The sequence below is a fragment of the Penicillium manginii genome (assembly GCF_028828005.1).
Source record: "Penicillium manginii strain IBT 31320 chromosome Unknown utg000006l:1.0-4164085.0:1.0-4166146.0, whole genome shotgun sequence".
In the NCBI taxonomy this organism is placed as follows: domain Eukaryota; kingdom Fungi; phylum Ascomycota; class Eurotiomycetes; order Eurotiales; family Aspergillaceae; genus Penicillium; species Penicillium manginii.
The window spans coordinates 3,331,048-3,344,103 of record NW_026643107.1 but is presented as its reverse complement, the minus strand read 5'-3'; the positions used below and the strand labels follow the sequence as shown (position 1 = coordinate 3,344,103).

The following is a 13,056-nucleotide window of genomic DNA, read 5'->3' as shown; positions in this document are numbered from 1 at the left end:
GCATGGCAACAATGCCGCCCCGGAATTGGACAGTTGAGACAGGCTCATCGCTGATCTCCATCGGCTCTCACCGTCTATGGGTCTCTGTCTCTGGGCCACCGCGTAATAACCCGGAGGCTCCGCTGGTAGTCGTTATCGCAGGAGCTGGCGATGTCGCGTCTTCATACACAGCCCTCTCACCGCTGGTTTCTTCGTCATCTCGTATCCTGCTCTATGATCGCTCCGGTCTTGGCCGTAGTGAGTCGAGCCCTTGTCCTAGTACTAGTCCTACTAGTCCTACTCCTTCCTCGGATTCCCCGGATCACCATTCCCCACAGATATCACGATCGAGATCGCCGGCCGTTACGGCCGCAGAAGAACTACACAGCCTTCTTGAAACAATGCGGCTAGAGCCTCCGCTCGTTCTGCTTGCTCACTCATACGGGGCGATCATTGCGCGCGAGTATCTCCACCTCTACGACCGTGACGTCGCGGGACTGGTCCTTGCCGATGGCTCCACCGAGCGCCAGTGTGACTATTTGCGTCTCCCAGACCCCGATATCGATGCCGTATTGGGCGATCTCAGGGTGGCGCAGGTGACGGGGCTTCGGACAGAAGCGAGACTTTCGCGCGATGAGTGGAGGGAACGAGCGATTGATATTTCGCGCGGGGCTGTCGCTGCCCAGGTGGAGGCTAATTCCCATACGCTGAATGTAGTTTGTCGCACGCTTGGGGCTAAGAGACAGTTTCAGAATCGGGCGATGCGGGATCGGCCGGTGAGTGTGATTCGCTGTAGTATACAGGACTTTGAGCGCATCTACGAGGCGGGAATTGAGGCGGGCAATGGGACGATAGAACAGAGACAGGCGTTTCGAAGGCTGCTGGATCGATTGCCGGTGATTGACCAGGATGCTAAAGAAGAGCAGCTTCAGCTCTCGTCTAACACGCATCTTGTTTATCTGTCGGGGTGTGGCCACAATGTTCATTTGACACGCCCGGACGTGGTGGCGGCAGAAATCCAGTGGGTGCTGGAGCATATTGACCAGTGGCAGGGTCTCGAGCGGGACGAGCTGAAGCTTTGATGTTTTGGTTTGTGGGTACGGAGTACATGGGCCATCATGAGATTTTCCCTGACCTGGCCTTGCGTATCATGTCATGCCATGCAATGCTTTCGAGATCCTGGGCAAAGGCAAAACTATGAATCTGGTAGCCTAAGTTAAAGTAGTTTGTTTGAGACTAATCGGCATCCACACAGCAAAAAACATCTACGAAAGATTGCATCTTGAACGCTATGTTTAGATTGCATAGCCCTTGGGATTCGCAAGCCTTTGGTGCTGGCAATGGGTGGGTTTGTTTTAAATTCATAGGAGCCTAATTACTCGGGTGCCCAACCCTTACTCCATACTTTGTGCAGATGAATTTGCGCGCTTATTTTCTGCCTGAATTGCCTGCGTAGGGCTGTCACGTGCTGCATACACCGCCACGTCTGTCTGTAGGTACTCCGTACTTCACCGGTTCCAGATCTGCGGATTTGTCAGGCGTGTGTGGCGATCAATCGCCAGGTTTTTGGACCGGGAAATCCAAATGGCTGCCTGACTGTGACTGTCCCTGTTGGCCTGCTCTGCTGTGTTTACCCAAGATGCCATCCCGTCTGGCTAAGCCGCTAGATATGAGTCATGAGTCTTGATTGTTGCCACACTTCGTTCAGGCCGAGTGGAGGAATAAAAAGGAACAACACATCCTAGTTGCGCGTAGATCTGAGATTTTCAAGTTTAGCTCCTAGTTTATTGAAGAATCTGCTGCATCGTGCATATCTATACCCGGTTCCCTCAGCTTTGTCGGCAACTCCGCGCCACATCAGAAGCGCGCCACTCAGCCACATCCGGCTGCAAGCGGGTGGGTTAGTCAAGCCTATAAATAAGGGCATTAAGGCACCCCTTTCTTGCTACCTGAGAAAATTGGCCACTTCCATCACTTTCGATACCTCTTACCTACTTGCTTTTTTTTTCTTTATTTGAACCCATTCCCCTCTTCGATCTAGACTTCACTAGTCTTCTTTGACGACCACGATCCCCTCCTCACATCCACACACTCTCCCTATCTGTGTGACTTTCTCCCCAAGTCATCGGTTGACGCGTCTTGCCGGTATTCATCACTCTATCTACCCTCCGATCTGAGTGTGGAGTCCGCCATTTGGATATGGGAATAGACGCCTCTGACTACCCTAGTCCGCGAAGTGAAGCTCCGCACGCTGCGACCACTGCCTCGGTCCTTGCATCTGCCCACGCCCAAGAAGGCCTGTCGTCAATTGCCAGAATGAACGAACAACCTCCCACCTCCATTGCCGGTTACGTCGAGGGGACGCGCCCACGTCTCTCAGTGCGACGCGCCCGCGATCCCCCGAAGAACTCCGAAGGTCAAATCTTCTGCGACCATATTGATTGTCAGGAGGCCCCTCCAACATTCCGTCGTCCTTGCGAATGGAAGTAAGTACAATTGATAAAAAAAATTCCCCTCCTCTTGTCGCGCCCACCTTTCTTGCGACCGTACATCCACTAACCCCGACACCAGTAAACACATGGATAAACACGATCGCCCTTACAAATGCTTCGAGCCCGGCTGCGACAAGATTCAAGGCTTCACCTACTCCGGCGGTCTCCTTCGGCACCAGCGCGAAGTTCATAAGAAGAACACCGACGCTAAGAAGCCATTGATGTGCCCGTACGGCGATTGTAACCGCAGCACCGGGAATGGATTCACACGTCAGGAGAACCTTCGAGAACATCTTCGCCGCCGCCACATGCACACCGATGAGGGGCCCGCCATCATGCTCGACAGCCCATGGGATCGTGCCAACGAGCTTGAAGGAATCAGGTCTAATTCCCTCCCGGCTGCCGGTGTCAAGCGTAGGCATGAATCTCCCAATGGAGATCTGCCGGAGACCGACGAAGCCGGTCTCGACCTAGTCAACGAGGTGAAGCGACTGCGCCGCGAAAATCAAGAAAAGGATCAACGCCTCCTGGACCTTGAGCGCATCGTGCTTAGCCTACAGCAAGCACTCCCCCAGCCCCCCCGCCCCCGCACCTGAGCCCGAGTCTCAAACACTTTCACAGGCGATTTCTCCTGTTCCCCAGGCCGCCGCTTCTCAGGTTTAGCTCTGGTGGGAGTAATGTCTTTCCATAATGTTTTTTTCTTTCCTTTTTTCCATCTCCTTTCTTTTTTTTTTGCAGTTGCATTCCATGGGCGTTCACCGAAGCAAGAGATTAGTTTCTTGGATTCTTGCTTTTTCCCCCCTTTATTCTTGCTCCTCCATTCCCTGCATCTGGGTTCGGCTGTGAGGGCTGGTATTTGATTCATCAGCAAGTCGATACGGTACTATGGCGTTTTATTTGAGCTTGATCCCAGTTTTTTCAGTGGAGGTTGCTAGTCTTTGGGTGGCCTCATAACTATACCCCGGTCTACTGTTCAATGTTTTGCTTTATCAAACGATTCTCAATTCTTAACTTCTTTCTATATTTATAAACCAGTGATCAAGGTCTTCAACGACCTGTTCGCCTATGATCTTTCTGAATGAAGCCCTGTTGTACTATTATCTTGAATGATCAGCTCTCTATCGATTTCCATCTTATTTCCACACTCCACTCTCCACTCTCCAAGTTTTATGTATTTAAATAAATTAAAATCGACCTCCCCTCTCCAGCTTTTCGCCAGAAAAACCGCCCAGTCCGTAGCGCTCGTATACTTCGGCTATCATCAGGCCAAATCAGGCTCACAAGAATCCCCAGCCACACCCCGCTATGCGGAATCCAGGCAACCAACTTCAGGCACCCGGCCCCCATTCTTAGCCCCGACATATAACGGACGTATTTATCTCCGACCGCCGCCGAGGCATCTAGCCCCTACCATTAGCATCTAGCCTCATCCTCCCGGCCTCTGCTTCAGAGTTAGCCTCCTTCCTACGAGGCTACCAACCGGCAACCTTCGGATACGAATGACTCACGAACGGCAGCATGTGCCCGCTGACGAATGCGAGTCATTTCGGGGCCAAGGCGCGGTGTCAAGCGGGTTTAACGAGTTGTCCGCCTGTCATCAATAGTGGAACCTTGTGGAGATGGGGCGTTGGGTAAGTTAGGCTTGAGCTAGAGCTTTAGCAAAGAGTATGATGCGATGTGATGACGAGTGATTGTAGTGTATATTCCGAATACGGGAAGTGGGTTATACTGGATTTGGTCTCCGGTTGTGCTCGGACGGGCGGTGATCGTGTCATCGGAAAAGATGACTGTAGAAGAATGAGTCGAGGTGCTCCTATCTGTGAGGGGACGGTTTGTCAACTTTGCTATGGCCTTGTTCTACTTGGAGAGGTTGGAATACTAACTAGACCAGATGCTTCCGAGTCGGGTTACGCTGCTATCACTAGGATCGGATCACACTTCCACTATCTATCTGTGGCCTTTATATTGTGCCTGAGCTTTTTGGTAGTTAGGTATCTATGGTACGAGGTACTGCTACCGATTTATCTACACTGCGGAGAGCCTACTTGTACTAAGTGTCATTACTAGTAGCCTGAGGAGATAGGCAGTAGTAGTACTAGTGTGATATACCTAGCTACCCAGGTACTTGGTAATGGAAACTGCTATTTGATATAGTCCACGCCACACTCATGCTGAGCCCAGAGATATAAGTAGATAATTAAGGAAGACATAATATATACCCCTATATCCTCAAAATGAGTCTTAAGATCTAGTCCTCCGAATCTTACGATGTTGTGTTTCTGGCGTTCCTGAGATCTCCCGGATCTATAAGGCTGAAAACCCGTAGTTAGTGATGATGTAATATTGTCCCTGACCACCTCATTTTCACAACTCATCAACGAGGTCAAGTTCCCAAGAGATATAAAGTAAATAAAATTGAAATATACATCCGAAGGCAACTCAAAGGAAAACTTAAATGATACCACTAAAGACTTCAGCCTCGACATTGAACTTGGAGTGGATTATGGATGACGCTGAGATCCGAGATCTACGTGACTTACTAAGCGACCTAAATCTAACCTCCCCTCGTTGCCCGCTAGGGTCTTCCATCACACTGTCATCAAAGACTCATCGACCAGGGTTAAGGAGGGCCTGTATTTGCTAGACTCTGTGTAGAAGTTTCTAAGAGAGCCTCAGGCAGTACCACCGTGCCCGATTCGGCAGGCAATGGCTTGGTTTTGACAGATCGCTCCTTCCTCGTTTCACTCTATAGAGACCGTGCACGTGAGCCCCCCCAACTTGAACGAGTCAATGCAGTGATCCTATCTTATGTTCTTCACACTCGCTACATTTTTTATCTGAACTTCGCTCCACGGCAATTCTCCCGACATGCCTCTATCCAACGAGGTGCCCATGTCCAGGAGTGGGCAGGCCCATTATGTTCGCACTCAAGATTATAACACCTCGCCTCGGTTTGCCGGGTCAAATACATCAAACGGCACATTGGGTTTGACGGCGGCAATTGATTCCGAAGAGGACGATGGCACCGATGTCGTTGTCGTTGATCCCAAACTCTTCGATCCCAGCACTCACCATTTTGCAGAAGGTGATTTTATTTGCCCCGGGTTCTTCTCTCTCGCTAAACTTGATGGATTCACCCGACGCTTCAAGTTTTCGCAGTGGAACTATGACATGCGTCGCGAGCCTCAATTTATATTCCCATTTCTGGCCCTCGGCCCTTCTTCCTGTTTGCGCGACCAGGTATCCCTCCAAGCACATGGATTCACACTTCTCCTCGCCATTCGGAATACGCACTCCGCCCACGCCCGACTTGTTTCTGGTGACAAGGCCGCCGCAAATATAGGCATCCTGGCCGATACTATTGATGTCCTTGATAATCAAGAGCTTATATCGACGTTCCCAAGGGCGATCCGCCGCATCAACGACCATCTCGCGGGCGCGGATGTGCCTTCAACCGCGATTCCAAGCCTGAGAGATGACCCGTCTCGGATGCGGAAAGTCCTCGTCTTCTGCGAGTCTGGGAATGAACGTTCCGCTAGCGTGGTGATTGCGTACATCATGGCCATGCTCAATATGGACACATTGCCCGCAACACGGATGCTACAACAGCGGCGCTTTTGTATCTCGATTGATGATGCTATGACCCAAATCCTCCTTTCGTTTGAGTCTATCCTTGCTGCCAAGCGCGATGTCGAAAGAGCCCGACGCGCGAATATCCAAATAGGAGCCGCGACCCTCGCTCCTCCGCCTATACCCCCCCGTGATGCTTGCGAAGAAGCGAAGTTTTGCAGATCGACAATTTGAAGATACCCAAATGGCTGGTTGTGAGATGGATATTGATGATGAAGTTGGATCGCTCTTGGATCGCAAACCGATGGCACCTTTCCAGGACCGCGTAGCCTAGATATTTACAGTGGTTCTGCCTTCCTACAGAGGCTCGGCGTCACAGTGAACCTGATTTTAAAATTTTGTCTGGCGGAAATTGTCTTGGAACCTTTTTCGGCGCTCGTATCTGGATGCTAGACCGGAAATTGGTGTTAACCTTTTCTTTCGGTCCTTGTTCTTAAAGGTCTTTTACTACGTCCAACTTTGGCTAGTATGTGTTCCGTTTGCTTTTCACGGAAATGACCAGCTCGCTTCTCCTGTTTATTTACTATATGACCTGGTCCTGGCTCATCAACAATTTTTGAGAAGTAGATCTATATCCGCCGCCTATCCTGAATCGCCTATCCTGAATTCCACTTGAATACCTGCTGACTGCTTTGCGTACGAAACTAAAATAACTGAATCAATTGTAAATTCGATTCTGGTATTCTCCAGACATTTCAAGCTCATTGTTACCTAAGCCTAGCTGTCTGGACTTTCTCGACGGCCGGGCAAGGCCATGCTACTAGGTTACCCGTCACGGTCAACAACGCGGCATTACTCGACCCGAGTCGCGTTTCCACCGGTTTTTCTGTTGTCATCTCTTCCCATACTGTCTCTCTTTACTCAAGCCAAACTTACCCTGAGTGTGTGGCCCGCATTATCTTTCCCTACAGGGATATTGGGATATTCGAAATATCTCAATATTGTCATTCTTTTCAGTATCTTTTCATCTCTCAAGCTTGCTTCATCGCATCATCTTTCTCTTGTCACATACTACTACCAGGTCCTCACCCTCTCGCTACCGCACAGACCCACTCAGTGTATACCTACATTGTTTGAAGAAGCTGGACTTTCTTCGGCGCCGCCAGAAGACAACCAACTGTCATTACCGACTTCTTGTCAAAGTCAAACCTGACCACACAGCAGGAGTGAATTATTCAAACTGGAAGCCTCACTCTCTCCAGTCCATGGTGTGCCTATCATGAGCAGTGACAGGCAGCTCCGTTGTGCCATACGCGCCCCAGTGAGATATGGTGACTCTGGCACCGAGTCGCCAACTTCCGCCATATTGATGCCAATGCATTTGGCGCGAAAGCAATCAGCGTCCATTGATGCAACAGACCTAGTGCCAAAAATCCCAAATTCATCGTTTCGCAGGGTCAAAATCTTGCGCAAACCGGAAGTTATCGAGTTCGATCCTACATTGCCCCCTGTGGATTTCCCGACGTTGCCTGAGCCGTGGCCCAAAAGGCGAAAGATCTCCCAGAGCAGACCCGAAGCAGGTCAGTACTCACTCGCCGTTGACTGGTCCATGAGCAACGGTGAGTCCAACTCCATCTACACCAGCAATATGGCGGGAATGGGCGCCATGTTGGGAGAAAGAAAGGCATTTGACGTGACAGACAATCTGAGCATCTCTGACAGCGACGATGAGCCTATAGATGACCAAGAAGCCCTTGGTCGGAAAGTGAGTTTAACATTCCTCTTTTTCAACACCATTCGGGTTGCCGAACTTGAACGTTTCATGTGGATACTGACTGCGTTTTAATAGATCCTCAACCCAACTTGGAGCGACCTCAATCCGGCCATACAACTGCAAATCGTCTCCGGCCTCCTCAAGCACTACAACTGGGAGAATGCGTGCATAAAGCTCGACCTGAACAAAGAAGATCAAAATAAGCTGTCACATTATCAGATCACACGGGACCAACAAATTTCTCGGGAGGATCGAGCCCTGGCTACCATGCGGGAAAAGCAACTCGCCCATCTCATGAACATGGATCAAAGTGTTCTGAAACAAAGCCCTGTACCCCATCAGCTTGTCCTGAATAGACTTACCAAAATATCACGGGACTTCCATGAATCACTTACCAAGGTGGCCAAACCAGAACTTGAATTCTGCCGAGCTGACGATATACTGGCAGCTAGGCAGTTTCTCCGCAACCACCATCTCAATGAGAACCTCGCTGGCCAGTGGGGTAGCGCTTTTGTCGAACTAACTGATATGCCCCGTACCGAAAATCACAGCCTTCCAGAGAGATTCCAGTGGAAGGAGGATTGGACCATACCGGCATACAGCTTCATTAACCCCCCATGGACTGATTCAAGACTGTGCACCTGGCCTCTCATCTGATGATTTTCCCTCTTCTGCCGGAAATATGCGCTTCACGAATGGCTGCTACGACACGATTAACCCTCGAGATACTTTTCAGGGTGATCGTCATCCATATTCGTACTGGACAGAGCACACACCATTCTACCTACGAGATGAATTTCAGGACGCACGTATGAAGGTTCGGGAGCATATTCGACGCGAGATGTCATCGCCTCTTGTCGGTTCAGAATTCACTCGAATACAAGTTGGGCCGAGACAAGAAGCACGACTATCGCTCGGCTCCCGTGAACGGAAACTGAACAGCTCCCGTGACCTGTCATCAAAGAGAAGAGTGAGTTTGGCGGGAGCAAGAGAAATCCAGAAGGCTCATTTCCATCAGCCCCATGTGCCATTGCCTGGTCAAGACGACGAAACCCCATCCAAGCCGCCGAAAAAAGCGCCCAAGCCTTTTCAGATGTGTGATGAACCAGTGACTCGTTCTCTGGGTGGATGTTGGTATTTCAATGACGCCCACCCTTCTGTCTCCCAGTCCCGATACAAACGACAGATTGAAGAGGCCAGACTTGAGGCGGAGCAAAAGAAAATGAGGAACCTTGCCTGGCTAATGGAATACGAAACTTCGGGAACATATGGATCTTCAAGTCCCGCCCTAGATTTCTCTGATGAGGAATCATACAGCGGCAGCCAAGATGATTTATCTACCAAATTCATGCAGGACCTCCCTGGTCTGGACGAGACCTTTTTCGGCACCTATCCTCTTATCGAAACCGACTGGATGATGCCCTACTTACCGAGTGATTACTTTCCTAACGACACATTGTTCAATCCATACGTTGAGCAGGATCATATGATGCCCAGAGGGGACGTAGCTATCGGTGAAAACGATAAGAATGACAATCTGTACAATGAGAAGCATGTTTCGACGATGTGGCAAGGGCCGATGAATTTCTAAGCCATTTATGCCGAAAAAGTCAAGTGAAGTCAAGTGAAAAGATTTGAGGATCATTCGTGTATTGTTATGTTTTGTGTTATTTCAGTTGTATCAATAAAAGTTATCAAATAATGAATGGTAGATTATGTTTACTATCGCGCAGGGCCCTGAAGAATACTAAAAATGACGTACCGCATCGTCGATCTAAAGTTGGTCTGTGCACCGACGCGAAAATCCGCGTCGCACACGCGCCACCTCCTTGAGCACCGAGATCGACTCTACTTACGATTCTGCCGGAAGACTCGAGGATACTTGAGCTATTCGATCGTGTCCAATTTTTATCCTCGCGAAATCGATTTCTATACCCTTGGGGTTTGTCCGCTCGTTGAACCGGCAAAATCCTGATTTGGACGAGAATCCTCATCCCTGGGAATGACGTCCCATTACATCTTCAACTTGTGATATCCTGCGCACAGGGTATTCTTAACCTCCAATCCTCTTCGAAAGCACAGCAGCAATGGCGAACACCGGATCTCCGACGATTACTCCGACTGATTCCCGTGATGGCACCCTACAGCCCGAGTCCACCTTGCCCTCGTCCCCAATGACTGAACTCACAAATGGAGAGACAAAACCCGCTTCAGACAACGAGGGAAATGGTGGAAAGGATCAATCTCAATTGGCAGAGAATAAGGAGGAAGATGTTGAAGGCATGGACACCAAGGCTAAGGGTCTGATGCACTTGCTGCAGAGTAGTTCGGTACGCCGTCGAGAGACTATTCAGTTTCATTTCTTGTCACCACTTTCTAACAGACTGTCTTGCAAAGTTATTCGTCGCCCTTATGTCGGAGAAAATGAAAAAGCAGCAGGATGAGGCCCGACAACGAGCTATCAAACGTCAGCAGTCTGCCGCGAACGAGAAAGACAAGCCTGCACCCGAACCCGCGTCCGCAACCACGACTACCAACCGACGCGGCACCAGAAATCGAAAGTCAGGAACTGCAGTCGCAGAAGAGGCCCCCGCAGCAAATGATGTACCCGCACAGAAGAAAGGCCGTACTACAAGGAAGAGCGGTGGTGGCACTATCTCGAATTACTTTAAAAAGGCCGAGGTGGAGGTCAAGGAAGACAACCCGACTGTGCAGGAGGTGCTAGAGAATGCAGCTGATGAATACGAGTCAAAGCCGACTGCAATCGGCGAACAAGATCTGGTTGCGACACAACAACCAGCGCTGATCACGGGTGGCAAGATGCGAACATATCAACTCGAGGGCCTTGAGTGGCTGAAGACCTTATGGATGAACGGTCTTTCTGGTATTCTGGCCGACGAAATGGGACTCGGAAAGACAATCCAAGCCATCTCGATGATTGCTTTCCTGAAAGAGAATAATGTTTCCGGGCCCTTCTTGATCGCTGCCCCACTCAGCACCGTTAGCAACTGGGTAGATGAGTTCAAACGGTGGTGTCCCGGTATCAAAACGGTCCTATATCATGGATCTAAGGCCGAACGAGAAGCACTCCGCAGCAAGCATATGAAAATGCGCAACCAAGGAGATATGGAATTCCCCATTATTTGTACCTCTTACGAGATTTGTATGAACGATCGCAAATTCCTTGGACAGTATCAATGGAGGTACATCGTTGTGGTATGTTCTGACTGTCAATTGTGCAGAGGTCTCAGATTGCTAATCGAAGATATAGGACGAAGGGCATCGCCTGAAAAATATGAATTGCCGTCTTATCAAAGAACTCATGGCCTATCGATCTGCCAACCGGCTCTTAATTACGGGAACGCCATTGCAGAATAATATCTCCGAGCTTTGGTCATTGTTGCACTTCCTTCTACCGGAAGTTTTTGATGATCTAAATAGTTTCGAAAGTTGGTTCGACTTTTCATCCGTATTGGATGATAACGGCAGAGCGGAAATCCTCGAGCGTCGGAAACGCAATCTTGTCACAACAATGCATTCGATTCTGAAGCCTTTCCTTCTGCGGCGAATCAAGACAGATGTCGAAACTGATCTTCCAAAGAAGCGCGAGTACATTTTGTACGCTCCTCTTACATCCGAGCAAAAAGAACTTTATAGAGAGATCCTCAGCGGCACGGGCCGACAGTACCTTGAAACCAAGGCCTTGGAGCGGTTGACAGCCAAGAACACACCTTCCTCTCGCTCATCAAGCCGAAAGCGACGCCGCGAAAGCAGCGAGTCCGAAACGCCCAACAAGAGTATCCGATCAAGTAAATCCTCCACTCCTAGTGTTGCCAGTGCCGGCACCAGCACCAGTCGCCGACGTCGCGGTCCTCAAAGTTACAAGGAAATGGGCGACCGGGAGTTCGACGCGAAGCTGCGCATGCTTGACAAGGGGATTGAAATCGAGGAGGAAGAGGAAGCCGAACTGAGTGATACTGAGCTTGAAGAGATCGAAAGAGCCGAGAATATTAAACTTGCCAGTGCGTACAGCCCCATCGCATATAACTAGTATTGCAACTGACAATTCTCACAGAGAAAGAAATCAGCCAGAAGAAAATGCAAAACCCTGTCCTGCAGGCCCGACTGGCTTGCAACTCACCACACAACTTCTACTGGCCTTGGACAGATGAAACATCCGGTGTTGACGAGTCCCTCGTGTCAGCTTCCGGCAAGATGCTTCTTCTGGACCGACTCGTCCCCCATCTCTTGAAGAGGGGACACAAGATCCTCATATTTTCCCAATTCAAGACCCAGCTAAGTATCATCGAAGAATGGTCCACCCAACTCCGGTCATGGCCATGCTGCCGCATTGATGGAGCCATGGCTCAATCCGAACGCCAAGCCCAAATCAAATCATTTAACACCGACAAAAGTCACAAGATTTTCCTCCTCAGTACCCGCGCCGGTGGACAAGGTATCAACCTTACTGCTGCCGACACGGTCATTCTCTTCGACTCCGACTGGAACCCCCAACAAGATCTGCAAGCCCAGGACCGTGCCCACCGCATCGGTCAGAAGAAGCCCGTGATCGTATACCGACTTGCGACAAAAGGAACCGTAGAGCAAACTCTACTCGAAAAGGCAGACTCCAAGCGCCGCCTCGAGCGACTTGTGATTCAAAAGGGCAAGTTCCGCTCATTGCTGGACACGAGCGCCAATGCCCAAGAGCTCGAGGACTTGCGCCAGGCTCTTGGAGAAGATGAATTTGAGCGCTTCGAGCTTAATGACCAGTCGATTCTTTCGGATGAGGAACTTGCGATCTTGACGGATCGTAGTGAGGAGGCTTATTCCCGTGCCGAGAAGGGTCTTGATAAGACTGGTCATGCCTTTGTGGCCGTGGAAACTAAGCGTGATGGTGGAGAGTCTCTCATGGCTTGATAATGTAATCAGAAGTTTTTCTTGCTCGACATTGTTGATCTTGTGGCTCAGCGATGATCATAGATGTAGGATAAAGCTTGCCCTTTTGTTCTTTCAGTCAAGTTGTTACGTGATATCATGGACACTATTTACCTTGAAATCTGAAGGTTCTACCGTAAGTCAGGAAAGCCAGAAACAATCTAATCTAATATTGTACCCTATCTTTCGGTAGTGATATATCGCCGATAGGACTCCTAATAGTTACCATGACTAATGTTTTTCCGGCAAGTGTGGCCGAGTGGTTAAGGCGTTGGTCTTAAGTAATCTTCTTGAGATATCCAA

The 13,056-nt window shown here is 49.7% G+C and overlaps 6 protein-coding genes across 6 annotated transcripts; all 6 read left to right on the top strand.

Moving 5' to 3' along the window:
- Positions 1-11: 11 nt before the first annotated feature.
- On the top strand, positions 12-1,061 carry N7533_009624 (alpha/beta fold hydrolase; the record flags this gene model as incomplete). Its single annotated transcript, XM_057106274.1, has 1 exon — positions 12-1,061. The coding sequence occupies one exon, from the start codon at positions 12-14 to the stop codon at positions 1,059-1,061; it is 1,050 nt and encodes a 349-aa protein (XP_056957723.1).
- Positions 1,062-2,178: 1,117 nt separating this feature from the next.
- Positions 2,179-3,067, top strand: N7533_009623 (putative C2H2 transcription factor; the record flags this gene model as incomplete). The annotated part of the gene is made up of 2 exons (XM_057106273.1): positions 2,179-2,465; positions 2,551-3,067. 2 exons carry the CDS (start codon positions 2,179-2,181, stop codon positions 3,065-3,067), a joined length of 804 nt encoding a protein of 267 aa, XP_056957722.1.
- Positions 3,068-5,339: 2,272 nt separating this feature from the next.
- On the top strand, positions 5,340-6,275 carry N7533_009622 (dual specificity protein phosphatase family protein; the record flags this gene model as incomplete). The annotated part of the gene is made up of 1 exon (XM_057106272.1): positions 5,340-6,275. The coding sequence occupies one exon, from the start codon at positions 5,340-5,342 to the stop codon at positions 6,273-6,275; it is 936 nt and encodes a 311-aa protein (XP_056957721.1).
- A 1,045-nt stretch (positions 6,276-7,320) lies between these two features.
- On the top strand, positions 7,321-8,472 carry N7533_009621 (uncharacterized protein; the record flags this gene model as incomplete). Its single annotated transcript, XM_057106271.1, has 2 exons — positions 7,321-7,806; positions 7,891-8,472. 2 exons carry the CDS (start codon positions 7,321-7,323, stop codon positions 8,470-8,472), a joined length of 1,068 nt encoding a protein of 355 aa, XP_056957720.1.
- A 25-nt stretch (positions 8,473-8,497) lies between these two features.
- N7533_009620 (uncharacterized protein) lies at positions 8,498-9,406 on the top strand (the record flags this gene model as incomplete). Its single annotated transcript, XM_057106270.1, has 1 exon — positions 8,498-9,406. One exon carries the CDS (start codon positions 8,498-8,500, stop codon positions 9,404-9,406), a length of 909 nt encoding a protein of 302 aa, XP_056957719.1.
- Positions 9,407-9,902: 496 nt separating this feature from the next.
- N7533_009619 (putative SNF2 family helicase/ATPase PasG) lies at positions 9,903-12,735 on the top strand (the record flags this gene model as incomplete). Its single annotated transcript, XM_057106269.1, has 4 exons — positions 9,903-10,145; positions 10,213-11,031; positions 11,087-11,837; positions 11,891-12,735. The coding sequence occupies 4 exons, from the start codon at positions 9,903-9,905 to the stop codon at positions 12,733-12,735; spliced, it is 2,658 nt and encodes an 885-aa protein (XP_056957718.1).
- Positions 12,736-13,056: the final 321 nt, after the last annotated feature.